General features: G+C 42.7%; 1 protein-coding gene across 1 annotated transcript in view; it reads left to right on the top strand.

The window, feature by feature from the left end:
* FZD3 (frizzled class receptor 3) overlaps positions 1–24,561 on the top strand; it is a 172,341-nt gene that overhangs the window by 77,231 nt on the left and 70,549 nt on the right. Inside the window, exons 3-4 of the mRNA XM_078649903.1 lie at positions 9,606–9,802; positions 15,271–16,288. Of these exons, the coding sequence (XP_078506029.1) occupies positions 9,606–9,802; positions 15,271–16,288 (1,215 nt within the window). The remainder of the gene's footprint in view (positions 1–9,605; positions 9,803–15,270; positions 16,289–24,561) is intronic.

The following is a 24,561-nucleotide window of genomic DNA, read 5'->3' as shown; positions in this document are numbered from 1 at the left end:
ATCCTCGGAAGATGTTTTTGAAACACATCCTTGCCCAATCGGCCGGCAAATGGGTCTTTGTGAGTGCCATGTGTATACTTGCTACCGGTGTCATGCACTATTCTTCGAACAATATGTCGGTACCGGAAGATGTATTTTTGCAAACACCCATCACACGAGTCTTTGGCAGCACTGTGAATATACTTAGAGCTGGTGTTTCCCTGCAGTCCATTGAATGGTATGCCTTGGAAGATTTTTGTTTTTTAATATACAAAAAGGTGATGGATGGAATGCTTGGATTAATCTCAGCCTCTGGTAATTACTCCGGCTGCATTCCAGTCCATTGTTATTTTGCACTCCATGCCACTTCAGTTTGGACCCAGCCGTATGCAAATCAGTCTTGACCCTGCTCCAGTGGGCACACTCCAGCCCGAACTGCCATCCCAGGTCGTCGTTGAACCGAAAAACAAGCAACCCAGGACCGGGTTCGCCATAGTGAGGGCTCATCCCCTAGGTATAGCTTGGTTTCTGTGACACAGCACGAGACCCACGTGGACATTAACTGCTAATTAGGTATGACTGTATAAAGGTATTTCCATGCACCTCAGGGCTTCACGCTTGTAAATGTGTCCCCATAAGAAATTAAAACTAGAGTTGATCTTTGCACAATGCTGAGGAAAGCACACTTGATGTTGAGTAGTAATGCAGAAGATGAAAAGCACGTTGCACAACTCTAGAATGAGTGCATGGCTTAACACCTTCAGCGCTACCGCGTTTACCTGCCCTGCGCTGAGAAAGGAGTAAATGGCTTGTTTGTGACAAAGCCAGCTCGTCATGAGCGCAGGGCAGGTAACGCCCATGACGAGCTGGCTTTGTCATTAGCGTCGAAGTGGATAAGCAAGGAGGTATAAAAATAGAAAGTAATATTGTAGAAATGGGAATGATTTGGAACTTCAGCTTTCAATCTTCTTGCTAATTACATGCGTTAAATCTCAAACTTTCTGTCGCTTACCTCTTAATTCAAACTGTTGGCTGTTCTCACTTTACATTTCAAGTTTTCAACAGAGATTCAGGGAAAGCTTTGCTCATTATCAGTATGTTTTAAACTCTGAGAAGGAAATGGGTTGCATACCAGACCTTTTAGTATGCAGGCAGGAGGGTAAACACAGTGAGAAACATTCCGATTTAAATCCTGTGCATTTGCTGAAGATGTCTCAGGAATTTGTTTCCATTCCAGGTCTTGACAGCATTTGTCCAGCCATTCTGAGATTGAAAGCGAAGATGCTCAAGGGTGTGAACAGCCTCTGGAAGTACAAATAAACGGCAGAATATTAGGATTCTAAGCAGAAACAAAAATTCAAATGAGTTGAGGAATAATAAAATACAAAACGCACCAATATTGCTAGCAAGCATAGAAAGGACGAAGAGGCAATTTAAAGAAACTGCAGTATTCTTTGTATTAGTCAGAGTCCATCATCTGTTCAGCCCCACGATACTGTAGCTGTTCTGTTTCTATGGGACCGCATTCGTAGTAACCCTGACATTTTAGAAATCTTCCTGCATTCACAAAGAACAGCATGGTGGCGGACCGTACATCTTTAAGGATTTTAAAAAAAAACGGTCTTTAACAGTGAAGTTCTGTCCTTGGAAAACGTTGTGCTGGTTCCTTTTATTTCACATCCTCTCGATCAATTGTCCCTCCCACTTTTAAATCAAATCTTTAATAGTTGATGCATTACCACTCATAACCTATCCTGTCCTATCCTAGAGGTCAACCCCCCCCCCCCACCCCCCCATGAATGTACCGGTTGTCATGATATAATAGCTACATTTTATAGATCAGAAATCTATTGGGGGTAAAAATGCGCCAATTATATATGTATGACAGAGGGCTCATCTCCCAGTGACCGCATAATTTTTGTACTTTGATAGATTTTCCTTTTTTTTGGGTAATTCTTTTTGGCTAGATGTCCCTGTCGCAAACGCCGCTGCCCTGGCTGTTTGTAGAGCCTATTTGGAACATCGTGTCTTAATGGAATAGAACAGCGATGGACCTCTTTGCGCGCGCATACAATGCTTTGCTTGTGTCTCGTAATGTTGAGGGGGAGTAATGGGTACTGTGCTAGGGTGTCACCAAGGGAGAAAATGACTGTTGCCCTTGGTGACTAGTGGAAACAAGATTGGATTAAATGAGTACCGCCCAGCAGGAGTTTTGAGACCTGCTTATCTGTGAAAGGAAAGATGGCTCCACTCCCTGTTTAAGAAGATGTTACTGGCGAGGGTGCAGATCAGATGAAATATGCTTTTATAGGGTCTCCAAAAAAACTGAGAATCTTGAGTGTGCAGCTCAGGGGCTGAAACAGGACGGCAACGGCATTGGGGCCTAGTGGAAGAGCAGAGTCCAGAAACCCGAAGCCTGACCCATGTGCTCCTTCTCTGACCGCCAAGTGTACAGGAGCAGAGCACGAGAGCTAAGAGGCCAGAGCCTGGACACTAACAGGCTACTGCAGATGATCAAATGGCTGAATCCAGTGGAAAGTAAACAATCCCTTGCCAAACATTTTCCTTTGCATTCTGAAACTCTTATTATTTTTAAATTCAGTTCAGAATTTCCTGAGTGAAAAGTATTTGAAAAATAAACCACGCCATTTTATGAAATGTTGAATTCTGTGTATAATTTGGATATCATTAGATATGCGTTTTCTTTTCCATCCAGTATTTTGAGATTTTTAGTTTCTTTTTCTTTATTTTAAAACATGCTTTAAGACATCGGCAAAGCCGACAGCTCAGCACTCACATTTTAAAGGCTATTGGCTTTGCCAATGCTTGTGAATGTGAAAGTCTATTTAGCTCAAAGTGTCTGAATGAAATCTAGCCGGCAGCTTAGCGGGGCCGTTGTTGTGGAAAAGCAAGATATTTAATAACAAGTTGCTTTTTTTAAAATATACTTTTAAACACAGCACTTCAGCTTTTTTAAGTGTTGAAAATATTTTGCTGTTATCCAACTTCGGGCACTCCATTTACCCACCTTGGAAGGCTAAAAGTCGGAGTGTGCCTCGGTTGGATTTTAGTTAGTCGAGGTCTCTACTAACTCTGAAATAAGGACATTTGGTGTGCTTTTCTTCGAAAAGCAGTTGTCATGTGCCCCCTCCCGAGCTCCGGTGAATAATCCTGGGCGTCGACTTTGCCGTTTGATCGCTCGCCCCTTTCATCGCTCGCCCCTTTCATTGCACCCGAGTGGTCGGTGCAGGGCGCAGCATAAGTGCCCGCGCGCTCTGTTATTTAGTCACGCATAGCTGTCTGCAAGTCAGGGGTAATTATGGCCGCCATTAGCTCGCAGCCGGAGACAGGCCAACTCAAATATTACGATTTATGGCTTTTCGAGAGGTGCCCGGTAACTAGGGTTGTTCTCGTGGGTGTCTCTGAAGCATGAAAGTTTGTGCTTCAAATAGTAAAAACATTTTCTTTTAACTGTAGGGCGGAAAAAGTGTGGTTTTTAGGCGACATTAAAAAGGGTGCTTTTTAGGCATCATTAAAAAGGGTGCTTTTTAGGCATCATTAAACAGGGTGCTTTTTAGGCGACATTAAAAAGGGTGCTTTTTAGGCGACATTAAACAGGGTGCCTTTGTTTGCAGAAATTACATTCGTGGTCTCAGACGAGGATAGGAGCGTGATAGGTTTAAGGGGGCCTTATAGTGCTAACAAAAACATGTAGTTTATTTTGCTCTCTAAAGACATCAAACCTTATAACTCTCTATTTTGCAGTCTATGTTGTAGCTCCTAGAAGTACAAGTGATAACCACGAGTGTATTCCATTGATAAACCGGTGATTCACCGTGAACAGTATTGATGACACAAACTAAACTATTGCCAAGTTGGTCTTTCGTTATCCAGGACTAAGACAATTCAGTATTTGTGTTGACTTCATTCCAAGTCATTGACCGTGAATTCTGGTTTTAAAATGTCTTTATTGACTGTACTTACTCCCCAGAAGTGGAAACACAAACCTGTTTTGATATCACTTGGTGAATTGGTTGCCAGCTCAGTTTTTCCTCCCATCTTGCCCAAGTCTCCGTAGACCGGAGTGAAGCAGCGTAGTGGTAGAATGTTGGTCCACCACCGCCCAGCCTCTCTTTGGTGTCCACAGACCTGAGAGAGACCGGGAATGTGCCTGGTGATTCACTGTTTCCCACCACCAATCCCTCTCAGCTACTTGTCTGTGCACAGTTGTGACTGGCAGGATTGCACTCCATTCTGTCCACAGCTGCGACACAGCCACAGTCATCATAATTCTGATTCTCTATCATCTCATGGAGGGCGGAGAGCACCCCCCTGGGCTGGGTGCAAATGGAAGGTCCGAACGGGTGGGAGGGGTATGTGAGTGGGAGCTTTGTTTCTTTTTTAAACATTTTTTTTTAATGGGGCATTAGTATTAGCAGTACAGCCGAAGATGAAGTACTACAGTTTATTGATGAGAGGAAGCCAAGTGTTGTCTTTTTTTGGGGGGAGGGGAGGTATTGTTTTTAGGGGGCGGGAGGAGGGAAGGACATATTGTACTTTTTGGGGGCCATATGGCTAGTTCCTTTTCACTATAAACTCAGTTTACCAGGACACGTTGGGCTTGATTCCCGAAACTATGGTTGCACTAAACTTCAGGTTTAGAATTTACAAAATGTACACCCTTAAATTGATTCCTTGACCTGTAAAATTACACTGATATGTAGTAATTTTGCACATGATTAAATCTCCTCCCATGGGTGGGGAATGGGTATTTGAGGGCGGGGATGTCATGCAAAGTTGGTGGACAACTACAAAGCTGTGAGTTTGCACATAAGCATTTACACACGGTTGGATGTACACCATGCACAAAATCCCACTTGTTAATGCTTCCGATTGGGAGTACTCCTGGGCAGAGCAGCTGTCAAGGAATGCTCCTTATGTTGTTTAACAAATATGAAAAAGGTATATTTATTCCAAACTTTGGTATAATTTATGGATTGTTTTTGTGCGTTTCCCCATGGTTTCCAGTTGTTTTGCTAATTTCTAAGCCAGTCTACCTACCACCTTCAGACTAATATGTAAATTAATGACCTTGCCTAGTTTATTCTTTTCTCAAAATTCGAGGAGGACGTATCCATCACTTGTCATGTAGACAAATAAAATCTTTATTCTTCAATTTTCGTCTCGTGGAGAAACCGTGCTTCCCGGAGCCTGGGATTCTGCAGCCTCAATTCCAATCTTTCTGTCACATCGTCTCTACTCATTGCCCAGCTACCGAAGTCTGAATTACAAACCCTCTGCTGCCCGCCTCCTCCCTCGGCTTCTGTGGATGGGATTATAGCTGCTCTTCTCCAATTCTTCAGCCTCACATTTGTGTGCAATGAATGATGAAACCAGACTGCCAATGAGCCAGGCGTGACCCGCTTGCAACCTTTCATATAACCATGTTGGTCACTTTGCTTGATCAGCCATGGCTTCTAGTTTTTTTTTTTCTTTATTGAATTTTTTTAAGCTCTGCCAAACGTGTGAAATACAATCTGGAGAGAAGCCTCTTATAAAATATGTATGCAGATGTTGTAGGACGATTTTTATATCCTCTTTATTTGTATTTGTCTTTTTAGATTTTAAGAGGTGGCTTATTTTTGAAAATTGCATGCACGATAAAGTGTAGAATTACCAGAGCCTGTGCTGTTTAGGTGAATAGGAACTTAAATGTTAGCAAATTATAAATCACTGCTTTAAGTTATGACTTGTTAACCTGCCATTAAGGACGCAAATGAATTGTAATAAATAAATTGCAATTCAAATCTTTATTTATGTTTTGAAACTCCAAAGTGGTCCACTTAAAAACAACACAACAAATGTGAAACGCATTAAAGCCGCAAATTAAAAAAAATTGTTAAGAGCATTTGCATACGTAACCACCTTTCCATGTAGTGGCAAATTGCGTACAAATTGATGTAGGTTCATGAATCCCTTAAAAAATTGAAAAGCTTTCATGCAAGTCACTTTAGATATTTATATAAACAAGAAATTCCCATGCCGCCGGAGCAAACCTGAATGCATATTAATATAAATTCATAAAACCTTTAAAAATATGAAAAAACCCGTGTGCAAATTACTAATCAAAATCGAGTTAGTGAATGTATTAAAAGTAGGGGACCGAGATCACGTTTCGGTTCCCGCACTTTTATCCCTGTAGTATTAATCCTGCTTGCTCTTTGCTTCTGAAATTACCTTTCAAATTGTCATAGCATGCTGCCCCAAAAGAAGAATTCTTCCTGTGATCCCCGGAGGGCTCAGCTCCCCGGGCCATATTGGTGCAGCAAAGCTCTTTTCTTGAACGAGTTCTATTTCGCCTTTTTCTTGACACATTTTACTTTAGGTGCCCCCAGGAAACTGTTCAATTACACTCTTATCTTCATACTAGCCAAAGAAGAATGCGTTGCAGTTTTTCTCATAATATACAACATTTTTCAGTGGAAACGTTCATGTTATTATTGCCTTTATTCCAATCTTAATACAATCCAGTCCACGGAGAAGGGGATTTTAATTTTGACCTGCACCACGATTTAAAGGTGTTTTATTAAGACTGAGCTCTGGAGACAAATCCTAGGTGCAGAAGACATAGGAGAGCAGGAGGTTTGGGAAGCCATCTCCTCTGCTTGACCAGAGATGCCACCACTGGGACCCAAGCTGTACAGTTGCCTGGGAAGGACAGTTAGAAGATGCAATGTGCAACTGAGGACTCCTTCTGTGCTCCGTTTGCACCATGTATAGTTCCATGCCTACACAGAGGTGCTGTGGGCACTCATTGCCGTGATGCACTCTTGCTTGCCATAACCTGTACCACAAATGGGGTTTGCTTCAAATAAAACTAACTTTCCCTCTCACTAACTCTTTTTCTCTTTTCCTCTCTCTTCCTCCTTTGTCTCTCCCTTATCCCTTACTCTGACGAGTACGTAGGCAAGTCACCTTTTGCTTTCAGACGTAAACCTGTAGTTGAAGTTTTTCAATCTCCAGTGGTGTATAATTTTCTGCCGTAAGAGCACCATGTACATATTCGGTGTAATTTGCAAATTCAGGCCGGCTAGGACATTCAGGCTAGTTGTGAACAGTTCATCCATCATGTACCAGACACAGGTCTGTCTTACCAAATGTTAGCATTAGCAGTACAGCCGAAGATGAAGTACTACAGTTTATTGAGGAGAGAAGTTGCGCCTTTACTTATCCATGCTTAATGGTTCAGTCAGAATATTTCGATAGGTTCCCATCATATGGAATCAACCTTATTCATCAATACGTGTTTTAGGACCAGATTGCTACATCATTCGGTGTTTGTTGCGGGTTGAGACACATTTTATTCCTTTTTTGTAAAATGGTATTTGCAAAGTACTGAGGCCACAATTCATGACAGACACACAATTATATTTTAATTTCCAATGTTCCCTTAAGAAAGTCTCTACTTGTGTTGTAGCTTTTGTACAACACTGTGCTTCCATTTTGATTCCCTGTGGTTGTGGTGTGATGATCTGTGCTGATGCCGCAGGGCTTCATCCACCTCAAATTAGCTCCCATGCTAATGCTATTTTGTTTTGACTTGACCAGCATGCCAATAATTAAAACATGTTCCTGTCCTTCCTACAATCCAAGTGCACAAGTAGGTTGTGAGATGCATTTATTATAGACCGACAGACCCATCATGTTTCCCGTTATCCTTTCTTCTTCACACCTGATCGAGATATGTGTAGTAGTTCCCTGAGGCCCACAATACAATGACAAGTCCACAAATGGGTCTGCTTCTCGCCCTCCAGACGCTTTTTGTGGCGAGATCAATTGCTGTAACTTGTTAGGTGATCAGCTTTCCGAATCCTGCTGTAGGGCTGGTGTAGGGTGTCTCAAAACAAGATGTATTAGTTTACTAGTGCTAGTAGATCTGAGTAGCGCCCCCACCACTTCGTTGACAGAAATGTTAGCACAGCACAAATGCGCTGCCTACAGTATGAATGCACAAAAGACTAACCTTACTGTGAATTGCAGGTCAACTGAAGGGACTTGCCCGGGCATTTGGATAGAAATTAATAGTGCGGAGCTTAGGAATGTTGCTGAGAAGTTATAGAAAAGCTGGTCCATTTACGACCTGAAGTTTCTGAAACAATTCTTGATTCTACCTGTGTGTTCCAGACGATTTGTGAAAGTCTATGTAGATCAAGTCCGCTACACCCTGTGTCCACCCTACCTGTACTCTCAAAGAACCAAAGTCCGATTTTTTTTTTTTCTATCCATGATTTAATTATCACATATTTGATCCTATTTAACTTCCATCTTGCAGATGTTTTACTGTCCTAGATGTTAGAGTTCAGTCTAAGGAGCAGTCATTTTCAGGGTCACTTGTTTTACCCGTTTTGAATAACGATACCTTGTCTGTCCGGCAGGCCTCTGCACTTAAGGCATGTATCCCAAATGTAACGTGAGGACTGCAAGAAATTGCCGATCTAATCCAGACCTGTAGTTTAGTGAGGATTGCAAGATACAGCTGCCATTATCCACTTCTGTAGTTGTGAGGACTGCAGGATGTAGCTAATCCAGACCTGCAGTTCTTTATGGGCTATAGGATATTGGAACACTGGCCCACATTCTTAGTTAAATTTAAGGAAAAACAGAGAGATTAATGTTACAGCCTGCTTTATCCTTTATGAATGGGCTCTTGCTTTAGATTTTATGTACTTTGGGATACTATCCTCATCTTACTAGCGGTTTCTCATTTCCTTTTATTTGTTGCAAGAATCCTAGCTTAGCAAAATGCTTTTCCATGCTCGTTCATTTTTTTTGTTCTCTTTTGAAATAAAAGTCCCTATCATTTGCCACTTTACCACGCACGTGTCCTTATGATCCTGTAAAATAACATTCAATATTGGTTAAAAGAATAGAGTGGAAAATGGTGAGCGTCTGACACCAAGCCCGCTCCTTAAATGATGAGCGAGAGCAGGTGGGGATAATTCAGGATGTTCAAAGCTAGACCATGGCAGTGCAGGTGAGAGGTGAACCTAGCATTACCATTTGGCATTACGTGACCAGAAACGCCTATGTTCGCTCATGTTCAGGCTCCTTCCCCCTCCTCCTAGCCCTCCAGCTCTTGCCATATCCTGCCCAATGTTAAGCAATCAGAAAGCAAGTGCTTGTCCCTCCATCTAAAATAATCCCATTGATCTGTTTGCAGTTTCTTGTAGCCTTGTTACAGTCAACAGTTGGGTGTTTGATGTTCACCAGCCTATGTGGAAGGCTGAAGTTTACAGAGGAGATCAAAGACCACACGTGTGCACCTCCCTGTAAACAATTCACATTGGCCTTTGCACTCCACCATGAGGGTGGCAGAAGACGACAGCAAACATGAATGACAGAACACGCGTAGTACTAAAAGCGGGACTCTCTGGTGTTACCACGTGGTTTTGGCAATGCTATCAGACTATTATTATTGGCCTTGTCAATATGTATGCCACAGATGTTCAGTAATAACTGACTGCTTGATTATCAGAATAAAATTAATTTACTTAGTGTTCGCCTTTGTGATTACGCCCACGCGTGTTACTGGTTCTTGACCACTCTCTGTGTGTTCTTTCTTCCAGCCTTTCCATCCCATGGTCAACCTGGAGTGCTCCAGAGATTTCCGTCCTTTCCTGTGCGCGTTGTATGCGCCTGTGTGCATGGAATATGGCCGGGTCACCCTCCCTTGTCGCCGGCTGTGCCAACGTGCCTTCAGCGAGTGCTACAAGCTGATGGAGATGTTTGGGGTCTCGTGGCCAGAGGAGATGGAATGCAGCCGGTAAGACCTCAGTATCTTCTTTTACCTTTTTGGGCTTTATTCCAAGTATTGGAAAAATTCAGATTTTTGTACAAAGTGGGGAAACCAGGAATCGGAGTTATGCTGTAATTACTGCCCTGGGTATTTACAGCACGTGAACTTTTGTGTGGACAAGTTTCACCAAGACGATCCTGCAAATTTATTTTCTGTAAAAATGGCCAGGAAAAAGTGAAAAATCAGTAATCGGTGGGTAACCTCCGAGTTTGGGTGTTATATCTCACGCCAACATTGGGAACGTGGACTAGGAGGTAATTGCTGCTCCTGCTAAACACGAAACCCTGTGGTATCGGTAGGGTTGAGTAATTATTAACTGCTACTCATAGTTTTAGGATTAATGAGAACTAATTTGGTCATTTCTTTAGTTCACTTACCTGTGCTCATGCAGCTCAAACCGGTTTCACAATGTTAAAAAAAGTTATTGCTCTTTTTTAGTTAGCAATAAAGGTTCACTAGCCAACTTAAAACTGAAGGAATTGTCTAATAGTTACACCTATAAATTGGTTTGTACGGTTTCAGATCATGTTGATGGCACCTTATCGTCGTTTTATAATATCTGTAAGAAGAGTACACACAACACATGTGGCATCTAGTGTGGAATAATCACAACTTCTAAAATACTGCCTGCTATTTTGTTTACTGTAAACCAAATGGCTGTTACTGATGAGACATTTGGAGAAGGACGATACCACACATTAAAGGACTGTTGATGTTTTTAAAAATAATTTATCAGTAAACGGAGATGTACAATAGCTCAGTAGCTAACGATCTGGGGCAACGTGCAAAGAGGAAGAAATCAGACCGAATACCAAAGTAGTTATTTTAATTATTTATTCTAACAAAAGTACTTCAGCCAAATATTCATGTGGACTTTATTGTACCCTGGCCTAGAGACTGGGTTATTTGTCATGTAATAAAATAAATGAAAAATGTATACATCCATAAAAGCAGGAGGGCTTTGGGTCAACTCTCTTCACTTACTGGTCTGTTCATCTGTCATTCACATTTTACTTCTGTCCACCATAGAATACAACATAGGGCATTGAATCAGCCCACTTTAACCATTGGCTGGCGTGCACTTTGAGTGACTGTATTTTCCTTGATGACATCTGCACTGACTAAATGCAGTGCACTTCAATGCCAGAAATGGTGGGCTAATGAACTACTTTGCCATTGTTTTTTTCTTTTCATTCTTTATCCTTTTTAGATCTAAGCCTACCAGACAGCACAATTGTCTGATTTGCCAAAGAGTTCTTGAGGACATTCTGAAAGCTTCTCTGGGAATGAATTCACAGTTCCTTGCTTTCTATTTGCTGACTTTGTTTGTTTTAGGCTGTCCATTATAGGCTATGGCCCACAAGAGAGATTATACCATTTACTGTATTCCTCCACAAGTGCTTGCTTTCTGTAAACAGGCCTTGAAATCGTGTTCTTGTCTTGTCTCATTTGCTGTGCATTCAGAGACCGAGGTCAAATTTCAGGCCGTATATTTGGAGGGAGCTTTGTGTTTACTTTTCTTTCTCTGACTTCAAAGTGAGAGAATTTATGCAACAATCTTGGAGTGAAAGGAAAGGCTTTTTTCAGCATTCAACGCAGTTTAAATGTCTGTAAATAACAGGGGTGGGGAATTCCTATCTCCCGACGCCCGAGACATCTTTGGAGGGATGAGTGAAAAGGAGGATGGATATGAGTGAAAAGGAGGATGATATGAGAGAAAAGGAGGATGGATGGGGTGAAAATGGATGGATGAGCGAAAGGATGGATAGTTGAATGGATGAGAGAGAGTGGATGAATGGCTGATGCAGTGGGTGGGTGGGTGGATGGATGGCTGGGTGGAAGGATGGATGGATGGATGGATGGATAGATTGATGGATGGATGGATTGATGGGTGTGAGGATGGATGGATAGATTGATTGATGGGTGGGAGGATGGATAGATTGATGGGTTGATAGTTGAGTGAAACAGTGGAAGCAGGGATGAGTGAAAAGGAGGATGGATATGAGTGAAAAGGAGGATTGATATGAGTGAAAAGGAGGATGGATATGAGTGAAAAGGAGGATGGATATGAGTGAAAAGGAGGATGGATATGAGTGAAAAGGAGGATGGATATGAGTGAAAAGGAGGATGGATGGGGTGAAAGACGGAAGAGCAAAAGGATGGATGGAGGGATGAGTGAAAGGGCTGATGGATAGGAGTGGATAGGAAGATGGAGGGGTAAAAGATGGAAGAGCATAAGGATGGCTGGATGGAGGGATCAGTGAAAGAGTGGATGGATATGAGTGAAAGGGTGGATGAGGGGGTGAAGATGGATGGATGAGCGAAAAGATGGATGGATGGATGGATGTATGAATGGAAGGAAGGAGGGATGGATGGATGAGTTTGAAGGATAGATTTGGAGCTGGAAGGATAGGTTGGGCCCCAAGGGCGTCCTGAACCACTCGCTTTAGCAACTACAGTGGGGGTGGAGCTCTTGATGAGCCTCTTCTGTCTGCAGCTCGGCAGACAAAGGCCCATAATTAACGTGTACGGGTGAGTGAGTGAAAGGATGGATGTGTGGGTGAAAGGGTAGATAGATAAGTGAGTATAAGTGTACATGTGGCTTCCTAGATGGATGGATGAATGAGTGAAGGATGGTGGATGGACGATGGATGTGTTGATGAAGGAAAGGGTGAAAAGATAGATGGGTTGCAGGGTGGATGGATCAGTAAGTAAAAGGATGGATGAGTGAAAGGGTAAATTGATGGATGAGCGGAAGGATGGAAGTGAAAGGGTAAATTGATTGATGAGCGGAAGAATGGGTGAGCGAAAGGATGGACAGATGGCTGAGATGGATGGATATGTTTGAGGATGGATGGGTAGATTTGGATATGGATGGGGGGATGGATGAATTGACAAACAGAATGGTGAAAGGCCGATGAAAGAATGCATGGAAGCCAATGTAAAGGTGAAATGTTAGATATCAGTGGGTGAATGAAAGGATGTATGGGTAAATCTGCAGAAAAGAGGCAAAATAAGGACATCTCTAGCATTCAAATCCTTCTATACTATGAGCCTGACATAACCAGAGAGGCTATTATCCGAGCTCTTATATAATTAGTGCTGCCAATTTTTGACCACGGTGCACTACATGATGGCACCAAAGGGACAAGTGGATTTTGTACAGGACAAGTAGATTTATGAAGCTACCTGTCCCATGGACAAGTAGATATTTTATTTAATTCCACACCCCTGAAATAAACTGTGCAGGTATTTTAGAATATATCAGAATTAGGAAATCACAAGTGAAGCAAAATTATTTGTAATTCTGAAGTGTGTTGGAAACAATTTTTTAAATCCGTACACTAGGTGATGACATTTCCACACATTTTCGTTTTCTGTGCTGTATACTTTTATTAGAAAATCGTTATGTCTGTGCAAATGCAATAGTAATTTAAATTGAAAATGTGTTGTCTGTAATGGCAGTGCGCCACCACACAATGCATGCTCCACACAATGTCATTCCATTATACACCTATCCACTCTACTCCAGTCTGCGCTCCTTTACTCCACTCTACTCCACTCCACGCCACTTTACGCCACTTTACGCCATGCCACTCCACTCTGACACTTCACTGTACACCACACTCCACTCTACGCCCCTCCACTCTACGCCCCTCCACTCTACGCCCTTCCACACCTCTCCATGCCACTCCACCCCACTCTATGCCTCTCCACCCCACTCTATGCCTCTCCACTCTGTGCCACTCCACTCCACTCTGTGCCACTCCACTCCACTCTGTGCCACTCCACTCTTTGCAACTCCCCCTATGACACCCCACGAGTTAGGAAGGCGCAATGGGTCTGCAGATCCTTTACGGTGAGAGTGGCCAAGCTATGAAATGCTTTGCCGCCTACCTTGCGACAGATCCAATCAGAATTTCTATTCAGGAAGGCAGTTAAGACTTGGCTTTTTAACTTGGATTAATTCCGGGGGATGGCTGGTGTTTGACCATTCTGCTGTCCCTTGTTGTTACAGCGCTGGGACACCTCCTTTCGGAGGTAGCTGTTTGCGCTGTACAAATGGCTGTATTATTATTACTATGCCACTCCATGCCTATGCCCCTCCATTCTTCTCTAAGACACTCTGTTCCCTCCTCGCCACTCCATTCTATGATAGTCTTCTCCACTCTATGTCACTTCACTCAATGACAATCTACTCCACTGTATGCAATTCCCCTGTATGCCACTCCTTGGCAGTTTGCTCCACTCTATGCCACTCCACTAAACAACACTCTATACAATACATTTGTAAAGTTCACAACTTACTATAAAGGTATACTGGCGCTAGCATGAAAAATGTCCACCTTGTCCAAAGGCAAAATTACTCTGACATTCTACTCCACTCTAAGCCCTTCCACTCCAGCCTAAGCCCTTCCACTCCACTCTACACCGCTCTACGCCGCACCACTCTACGCCGCACCACTCTACGCCAGGCCACTCTACGCCAGGCCACTCTACGCCAGGCCACTCTACGCCAGGCCACTCTACGCCAGGCCACTCTACGCCAGGCCACTCTACGCCAGGCCACTCTACGCCAGGCCACTCTACTCCAATAACTTTTACCCATAATGAACTGCAGCCATGCTGGTGCACAACATGGCTAAAACCCAGTGGCAAAGTCAATAGCTCTTGCATAGGCAAGACGAATTGGCTTTGCCAGTGCTTGCTATTTTGTTAGTCATAATTGTGTGTTTAAAGTATTTTTTCAGGATACAGTAATTCAAAGCCAATAGTAAATTTTTCTTTGCATCAGTAATAAACATATTTCCAAGCGATGTGTATGTAAAATAAAAGAGGGTACCTGTTCTATTTACACTTGCTTGACAGGAAGCACTTGTATTATTCTATTATAATTATTTGCAATGGTTATTATGTTTTTCAATTTCAAATTTCAATTCAAGGAAATGACTGCGATGTTTAGACAGGGATACATTTGTTTTTCTCTTTATTTTTGTGGCACATGCCTGGAATTGAAGTAAAAAAATAACCATCACACCATCTTGCCATGGCCAGACTATTGGCATTGAAAATGCTTGTTTTGCCTCTTGATGCTGGAACCCTAGATGCCTTTATAAACACGACTTTTTCCCTTACTGGTCACCACCATGTTGCTGATGTTGGGCTTCACATTAGGAGGAATCATTAGCACCATTTCTGGTGGTTCGTGCGCCCCTTGTTTATACGAAGTATAAGCGGGCAGCCAGATCCTCACACATGGTGCATGTGAATCATCAAACACACATCTCAAAGCCTCAAACCAGCTACGCATTGGTGCCTGTCAAAAAGAAATGACATTAAAGAACTAGATGCAATGTAGCACACGCTGTCTAAATCTCAAGGTGATCCACTGTGTACCTTTCAAGACTCTAAATCTGTGTTTGCTTTTGTTCTAGATTTCCTGACTGTGATGAACCCTATCCCCGCCTTGTCGATCTCAGCGTAGCTGGGGAGCCCACTGACGATTCCCCTGCTGAAGTGCACCGGGATTACGGCTTTTGGTGCCCGCGTGAGCTCAAGGTTGACCCTGATCTGGGATACTCCTTCCTTGGGGTTCGAGACTGCTCCCCTCCCTGCCCACACATGTACTTCAGACGAGAAGAGTTGTCCTTTGCCCGCTACTTCATTGGAGTGATTTCCATCGTCTGCCTCTCGGCCACCCTTTTCACTTTTTTGACTTTTCTGATCGATGTCACCAGGTTCCGCTACCCCGAGAGGCCCATCATTTTCTACGCCGTCTGCTACATGATGGTGTCTTTGATTTTCTTCATTGGGTTTTTGCTTGAGGATAAAGTTGCCTGCAATGCCCGCAGCCCAGGCCAGTACAAAGCCGCCACTGTGACACAAGGATCGCACAACAAGGCGTGCACCATGATGTTCATGGTACTGTATTTCTTCACGATGGCTGGCAGCGTTTGGTGGGTCATCCTCACGATCACATGGTTCTTGGCGGCCGTGCCCAAGTGGGGAAGTGAAGCCATCGAGAAAAAGGCCCTCTTATTTCATGCCAGTGCATGGGGCATCCCTGGCACTCTAACCATCATCCTTCTAGCAATGAACAAGATTGAAGGAGACAATATCAGCGGCGTATGCTTTGTCGGTCTGTATGATGTGGACGCGCTGAGATATTTTGTCCTTGCACCCCTGTGCTTGTACGTTGTGGTCGGAGTTTCCTTGCTGCTAGCTGGCATCATTTCCTTGAACCGGGTGCGGATTGAGATCCCACTGGAGAAGGAGAATCAGGATAAACTGGTGAAGTTCATGATCCGCATTGGTGTATTCAGCGTGCTCTATCTTGTGCCTCTTCTCATTGTCATTGGCTGCTATTTCTACGAACAGGCTCATCGGAGTGTGTGGGAAACGACGTGGATACAGGAACGATGCAGAGATTACCACATACCCTGCCCTTATCAGGTAAGGCATCTTTTGATTATCCATATGGCTCACTGATGTATAGATACTAATATTCTACAGCTTGTGCCACAGAAAATAAGTCACTCATTTACATTGCAATATGCAGCTTGCCTTGCAACCATTGGCAGGGGCTGCCCAGAAAAATCTGGAGTCTACATATTGCCTGATGCCTTCCTGCAAGCAGAGCAGTGTATATATTGTGCAAGTATTAATGCAGATAAGGGAGTTTGGCCACAGAGGTGCATTGCTGTGTTGGTGGCACTAGTGAAGGTCTTAGTGAAACCACAGGTGTGTTGGTTGGTGTCAGTAACGTTTTTTTAGTTGGAATTACTGCTGTGTTGAAGAAGAGTCTCCTTACTCATACTAGCAATACAACAGGTCATCTCAGGTGTAACTACAAGAATTTATTTCTAAGTAACCTACAGGCATTTGTCGATCTCTGGCCAGAAATCTCCAGCAGCCCCAGACTGCCAGGCTAGATTCTTTTTTTATTTTTGAGGGCCACTGGAGATCAGCTTCTAAGACTGTAAGATTCAGATTACCCTGTGTTGTGTTTTGCATATTTACATCTGCATTTACTCTCTTTATTTCTTTCCTTTAGACTGCTCTGCCCGTCTGTCAGAGACGTTATGCGTCTAATACCCAGACACAGATATGTTCTTGTATACATATATACGTGCAGTACAGAAGAGTGGACTTTTGTTGATTCCCTCTCCAGGCATTTGCTTTTGGCATCTTTAAGAAGTAACCATTTGCTGGGTGGGCTGTCATTAAAGCCATGCAGTGAGCTAAAGAACGGTGTTGGATCTAGCCCTGATCTCTTGACTGAGTGAGAGTATTCTGCTTAATTCAGAGACTCTGTCCATCACCACCCCTTGTTGTTAAATGTCATTAAAGCCATGGCAGTCCATGGAAGGCTACTTGGTTGTTTATATAGTCGCCTGTGGTAAACTTTTCCACTGTTCTGCCCACCCTGTTGCTGTATCTGTGCCCCACCCCCTTCACCTCAACCTGGTCTCACCCCCAGTGCAGGGTGTGATTTCCTTCACAAGCATTGGCAAAGCCTAACCATTCCGAAATTGTCATTATGCATGCATATGTGGTGACCATCTGTAATGAAGTTTGTGTTTTTTTTAAGCTTCATTATAAGTTGGCAGCTGTGTGTGCTCGCCCATATACCGTGGCCTTGGGAGCAAAAAAAAAATCAGTGGCAAAGCCAATAGATATGTCCTCGCAAGCAAAAGTGACACCTATTGGCTCTGCAAATGCTTGCTGCTCATTGAAATCCTATTTTACAAATGTTTTCAGTATAATAAATATGTAACATTAAGAACCGTCATGTCTAAAGTGAATATGATATATGGTGGGTGTTGCTCCTTAGAAAGCACCCACTAAATGCCAATTAATAATGTCTGCTTACTAGTAGTACTGCTTTCTAAAGCTGGTATGTGTGAGATCTGCGGAGGTTTGAGCTCAATACCATAGGTCTGGTGAAGATCACCTCTGCATTTTACTGATCCAAGTTTTGTAAAGCGTGTCTCTATTTGGTTTCATGTTGTTCAACTTTTGACCTTCATTTATTTCTTGTGTTAGTGTTTTTACCTTCCTTTAAATGTACGTCAATATATTCGATCGCTCATGTGACTGAGGATGTATCTGAAAGAGCTGCTACATTGTGACTGTTGAAATAAGTGTGAACCCTCTATTTAAACTATAGTAGGCGAGTAACAAGCCCTCACAACAACCGGATAAGTTAAGTGTAGTGTAGCCCTTACTACCCTAGTTGGCCTTCAAATGCTCTTTACCCTACTCAAAACAAGGCGTTCCATGTGCCAGTACCATGCCACTTCAATTTCCATTGTTGATTATCGCCACTACTTTTGTAACTAATTACTTCCAGATAGATAGATAGATTACAGTAGCCACTCATTAGTTATAGTTAGAATTTCCAGAGATAGAAATGTCTCAGATTTTTGCCACCATTTGATGATTCTCCACACGAAACTTTGCATACCTATTCTTTTTTTCTACATTGGCTAATGTTTCGTGGTGATTAGTTAAGGGTACAAAGAAAAAAGGGGTGGTCCCAAAACACGTTTTCCCACCAATGCGTTTTATATGGACTTTTTAAAGAGACACAGCGACCCAATGGCTGAACGGATTTATGTGAAATCTGGCAGTAATATAAGTTATGGTGTGGAAAGGGTCTGTAATGGGAAGGGGAGTATGACTCCGACCAGTATATGAGTATATAGGGATTTATTTTGAATACAGCACGTTAGGCAAGAGATTGCGTCACATATGTTTCGTTTGGTTTCCCTTCTCCCGCTTTGGTTCTTCCTTTGTCCTCTTCTTGTGGCGTGCGTCTTCACAACAGGTTATGGTTACCCTCGGGCAAACATAAAAATGGGGAGGTTGTTCGTTATCTGGCTAAGCACTAAAGAAGGGTCTGGCACCTTGGTGCAGTATAATGTGCAGGTCCTAATGACTGTGTTCTGGATAGAGGTCCAGAACCATGACGATGAGCAGTCTACACAAACTCATCCCTTTCCATGCTGCTGGCACGATAATCGCTGCTCTACACACCTGGCAGTGGTATTTGTGCCTTTTTATCCTTATTATGAAAACATTTCAATCCGTAATGTGCCCCCCCCCCCCATTACCCTCGACAAATGCGTGCACCATTAGTGGGAAGTTCCCTGGTGCTCCTCACCTTCCGGGTTATAAGCCAAGCAAGTGCCTTCGTGCCACGTCCCACCACACAATGTTCTGTGCCCCTCTTAATGTCATTTGCCTCAGGCATAGCAGCTGCCGGTGCAGGTAAGCACGGTGGGGCGGGCGGGTCGATGTCTATAGATGACGGAATAGAGCAAATTAAATAAATAAACTCCTATTCCGTCGTCTATCGACCTCCCCCCCCGCTGCGCCCCTCCCCACTCCGTTTACCTTCACCAGCCGCTGCTGCTGAATCCGCGACTCTGGAATAGAGCTACGGTGACCTCCTCCATGTTGCCTTTCCCCAGGGTATGCTGCACGCCGTTCTCTATTCCCAACCGGCTCTTGGGCTCCTACTCTGGCGGATAGCCCCCGTTGTTGTCTCTCCGAATATCCTGTCTTCCAGTGAGGTCCAGACGCTTGTCTCTGTCCTCCACTCCCGAAGATCGCTCTCCTTTGTCCTCCAAACTCATGATCTTTTCTCCACTCTCCTGTGCCGCCTCCACCTCAAGTTCGTCACTGCACACCCCTTCCATAGCATGGGCCCTCCTCTTATGAGTCACGGCACACCCCAGGGGTTAATGAGCAGAACTTCAGCCTGCAAACTCGTAGTGCCCCCGAGGTCCATGCCATTGACAACATCTGCCATATCACCTACCTCCCGGCCACAGGGTCTTTTGTGTTATTTAATCTGAATTTGTTCAGTTGTTTTTTATGTAGTAAGGGAGAAAAACGTAGTGCTACATTGGGCCTTGGAATAAAGCAGTACCTTAGCAGCATAACGCGGTACATGGCGATGACTAAACACAATGCTATTGGTTGATCAAAGCCCTCGCAAAATAAAAAGGTAGTCCTATTGTTTAGACCACACTTTGTTTTTGTTCTGTGTTTTAACATGATGCATACCTTATTACTCTTTTGTAATGTGTATGAAGAAATAAGGCAGCTTAGCAAAGTCTGTAGAGTTAGAGAAGATTATTTTCATTGGTATATATATATATATATATATATATATATATATATATATATATATTCGCGCTCTCTCCTCCTGCTAGTAGACATTGAGGAAGGCGGAGCGCCGAAACGCGTCTGTTGCGAACTGAATAAAGTTTAATTTGGAGAATCATCCCCGGAGTGCGTGGTTTCTATCGGAGTGGAGGTGGAGACCTTGAGCGAGATATATATATATATATATATATATATATATAACAGCTCCAATCGTCCCTTACTCCAGAAACGAAAACGCACTCGCGGGGGTATGTTTACAAAGATTTATTTCGGCTTCTCTGACAAGACAAACAGACGCGTTTCAGACCTAAAGTCCTTCGTCAGTGTTCGTATGTGCCGCGTTACCCAGCACCATATATATAGTTCACTTCCTGTCAGATGAAAGGAAAAAAGGACAAATCATGCAAATATTTACAAAAGGGCAGCCATTACTAAGTGGGTCAAATATTTCACATAGTGACTTATTTACAATGTGTTTTGACTCCTGTGTCATACTCATGCCGGTTTCACTTTGTTACAGTGAATAATGCTCATCTCGCTGTGTATCAGCAGGTCATGGCATTTCTTATAGCCCTATTTACAAAATATTTACAATATATATATATATATATATATACACCATTTTGGACAATACGATCATCATCCGGTTGCACTAGGGGTTATGTTCTTACCATCATTGTTACAATAACATATGATTTAAACCCAAGTCGGTGAAAAGAAATGTAATCTCGCCGTGTATCGGCGTATCACCGACATAGGCAACATCGGCAAACTCGCAATCCACAAAAAGCCATTACCTTTGTAACATGATTTTCAAATTTGCAATTGTGTAACATTCCTATTTAAACTCATTGAATAATCAATTGAATATGCCAAAGGAAATTACATAGGATCTAACATGCTTCACTCTCACAATTAAGCCGTGGATCGGCTTTACCAAAATTCATTGATTCATAAAAATACTGATTTCAGTTTCATAGGGACTGTTGTATATCAGAACCAAGCCTGGTTCAATACAAATTCGGATAATCAACAACAAAAGGCCTTAGATTTAAGCCCATATGAATCAATGTACAACATAGGAGAGCCAAAATGAAAGTATATTTCATATGCCCATTCAATTGGCAAAACATTATACAGCGAAAAAGAAAGAGGAGAATAAAAGTAACTCAGAGGGAGAAAAGAAGTTATTACGAAAAAAGGAAGGAAAAAAACAGAGAAAAGAACAAGGAGAAACAAGAGAAAGAAGTGATATCCAACTTCAGCAAGGACGTTGAATAATGCAGAAAAGGAATTTGAATCAAATCTAAGGACAATAGTATCCGCAAGTTATACAGTTCTTAATTCATGAAAATACACTTGCATTGATCTATTTAGCAAAAACTGCCCCCAACAAGGTGGTTATTTTCCCAGGTGTACACCCAGTTCCTCTCCAATATTGAGCCCACCAGGCTGTTTTGTCTGCATATCGATTATGTGGCGTGACTCTAATCTGCGTAAGCGTGTTAATCTATCCCCTCCTCTGGGATTAGGTGGTACGTGGTCTAAGCCAAAATATTGCAGAAGCTCCCGATTACTCTGGTGTACTTGGGCGAAATGTCTGGCCACGGGATATGCTACATCTTTATTCATAATGGCCCGTTGATGTTCTAAGATTCGCATTTTCACCCCATTAATTGTACTCCCTATGTACCTGTAACCACAGGGACAGGTAAGGCAGTACACCACATATGGTGTAGTACAGGTAATGAAATGCTTGATCTTTTTTAGTTGAGTTAGGCCTGGAATAGAATAGGAGAGTATCCTTCGGCTATGTTCACATGCACGGCATTTGCCACAAGGAAATATATATATGGGAATCCGCCATTGATCACGCAGGTATGAGGGAGCAAACAGTACAAAAGCTGACGACATCAGGGCGTCACTGCATGTACGGGCGGGTTATTATACCTCGCTCGTAAATTTGGATGTGTTTGTTCTCTTATGTGGGATCGCTGCACTGGGCTGAGTGAGGGGAACCTTGGACGGACACATTGAGAGAGGAAACGTACTTACTGAATGGAACTTTCTCTGTCCTCTCTCGATTGCTACATCTGTCAGCCAATTGGGTTCCCCGCCACAGATATTTAACCCTTTCACCGCGGCGGAAATTCCGCCGCGGTGCGGGTGATTTATTGCCTGGGCGTGGTTCGGACGGCCCCCGGCCGTCGTCCGCACACGCCCACCGTGACGTTGGACGGCCGCCGGCCGTCCGACGCACGCAAGGGGTTAAACATCACCCCGCCAAAAGCCTCATTTTGGACTATCCAGCTGAAATCCAGCATTCATAAAGGCATCCACCGAAACGCGTCTGTCAGGAACTGTCACTGAGGACATTGCGTTCTTTTTATTGTGCATACTGGTGGCAATAAACTTACCTCTGAGCAACTCCAGCATATGTGTGTGTGTGTGTGTGTGTGTATTATAATAATTTTTTTTAAGTTAAAGATGTACTGCTGTACTTTCTCTCAAAACTATCTAGAAAGTACAGCAGTAGTTATTGAAATGTAAAAAATAAAATGGTGTACGATAACATAAAATTAGACCTAATTTAGGATGGTTCTTAAAAGAGCCTTTGTTTGTTCACTTAATGAATTTATATAGGTTTGTCAAGCCAGATTTTTAGGTTTGGATTGAAAATTTGGTTGGCAATCGGCTGTGAAATTAGCTGTAGAGTTACTTATTATGCTGTCTATATCATTTGCTTGGTGTCCTTGCTAAGACGTGCTCTGTGTCACTCTTCTACTTTATTTCGATTCCACTTTTGCACTTTCGGCACAGAGCTTGTAGAACTGCTCACCTGCAACGATTTAGAAAAATGCAACCCATATAACCTTTATGCTCTGTTGACATGTATGTATGGAACCACTTATTTTCATGTTTATCCAGAACAATTTTTCTGCAGTATAGGCCAACATGACTAAATGTTATTGGTCCAAGATTCGTCTTCTTGAATCATCTTATTGTGACCCAAACACACAAGGTGTACTGATATATCTAAAAAAAAAAAAAACAATTGCTCTCTGACATTTGTGGGCAGTATAGGTCCAGGAGGTCTGAGCTTATGCCACATTTTCAGGATAAACACTAAGTCTGTAAATAGGTTCCATTTATACAAATTATATATGCATTTATGAGAATATTCTGAATCTGATCTGACATGGAGCCGACTCTCATGAACTTACAGTGGATACCCACTATGTAGAAAACTGTTTTGCAACACAAGTTCTTGAATAATTGCATGTGGAAACCTAGTCATTGTTCTGTCCTATTGGTGCTTTTAATATTCCCAGGAAAGCTGGAACCACTAGGCAGGCTTCCAGTTGCGGAACTGTGGAAATGGAAGCTTTCCAAAATTGTTTTTTTCAAGGCAATGGCAACATTGTCTGTTAAGGAAAGGAGCAGTTAAAACATGCAGCAGCATTCCTTACTTTTTTTTCCCTGTGCTGATTTTAGGTAACATTCTTATTTTTCTACTTTAACTATTATGTCACACCTTAAAGTTGTGGGTAACAATTGAAATTAGTAGCCAGGAGGCTTGAAAGGGGAACTCCACCGCAAAAAGTCTTTCTTTAATAAAGATATTAGCAGCTGTGTTTTCGCCCGTGGGCGTTTTAATTTTGTTAAGCTCTAAGAACAGTTTAGAAAACCCACACTGCCCCAGGCATGTGCCAGGTTGAAATTCAGAATTCTATAGGAGTTTTCCTTGGCTTTGGTGCCAAGTCAGTTTGGGGTTCATTCTTGTACCTCCTCAGGACCAAAACCGAATTAACATCTTCAGGAATACTGCAAAATACAGATTAAAACGTAATCTGGCAGAACTATGTAAAGTATTTACTGCTGCATCTTTGCACATGTAGTCATATTAATTGTTGGGGCTTTTGGCAAAAGATGTTAATCAATATATGTTTATCACGAGTGACAGGCAAAGTGGTGCTTGTGTATTCTTGCAAGGCGAAGACACAAATCAACTAGTTTAGGAAGAGCATTTCTCAAAATACTTGCAGGTCTAGAGAATACTTTTGTGTTGAATCCAGAGGATGACATAAAGGTTAATCTAGCTGATTAACATTCTGTATGTTTGAATTCTGCCAAATTAATCGGGACCTTATGTCATTAATATTGTAAGCGTAGTGAGTAAATCGTGTAGATGAGGCATCATGTGTTCTATCCTGTTCTGACCTGGGCGTGCCTCCATGTTACTAAAAAAGCTCCATCTTGAATGGCAGTAACGTGAATTCGAGTTGTCAGGCTCAACCAATGCCACTGATGCAATCCATGCATCTACGACTGCTACCCCAATGAGTTGTATCGCAGAAGCAGTCCGAGACATATCTAACCCAGAAGCTAGACTTTAATCTGAACTATGTATTCATCAAAAGCACACAGAAAAGTAGGTTGGAAGGTTCCCCTGGTTCAATCACAGGGAGGGGAGCAGATACAAAGAAAATGGAGCAACCCTGTGTGTTACTTGGTCAATTTCACTAGGCCAATGAGTTGTGTGGGCAGTG

Source organism: Lissotriton helveticus, chromosome 6, assembly GCF_964261635.1.
Source record: "Lissotriton helveticus chromosome 6, aLisHel1.1, whole genome shotgun sequence".
Classification (NCBI taxonomy): Eukaryota; Metazoa; Chordata; class Amphibia; order Caudata; family Salamandridae; genus Lissotriton; species Lissotriton helveticus.
The sequence above is the reverse complement of the archived record's forward strand: the minus strand, read 5'-3'. Positions and strand labels throughout refer to the sequence as shown.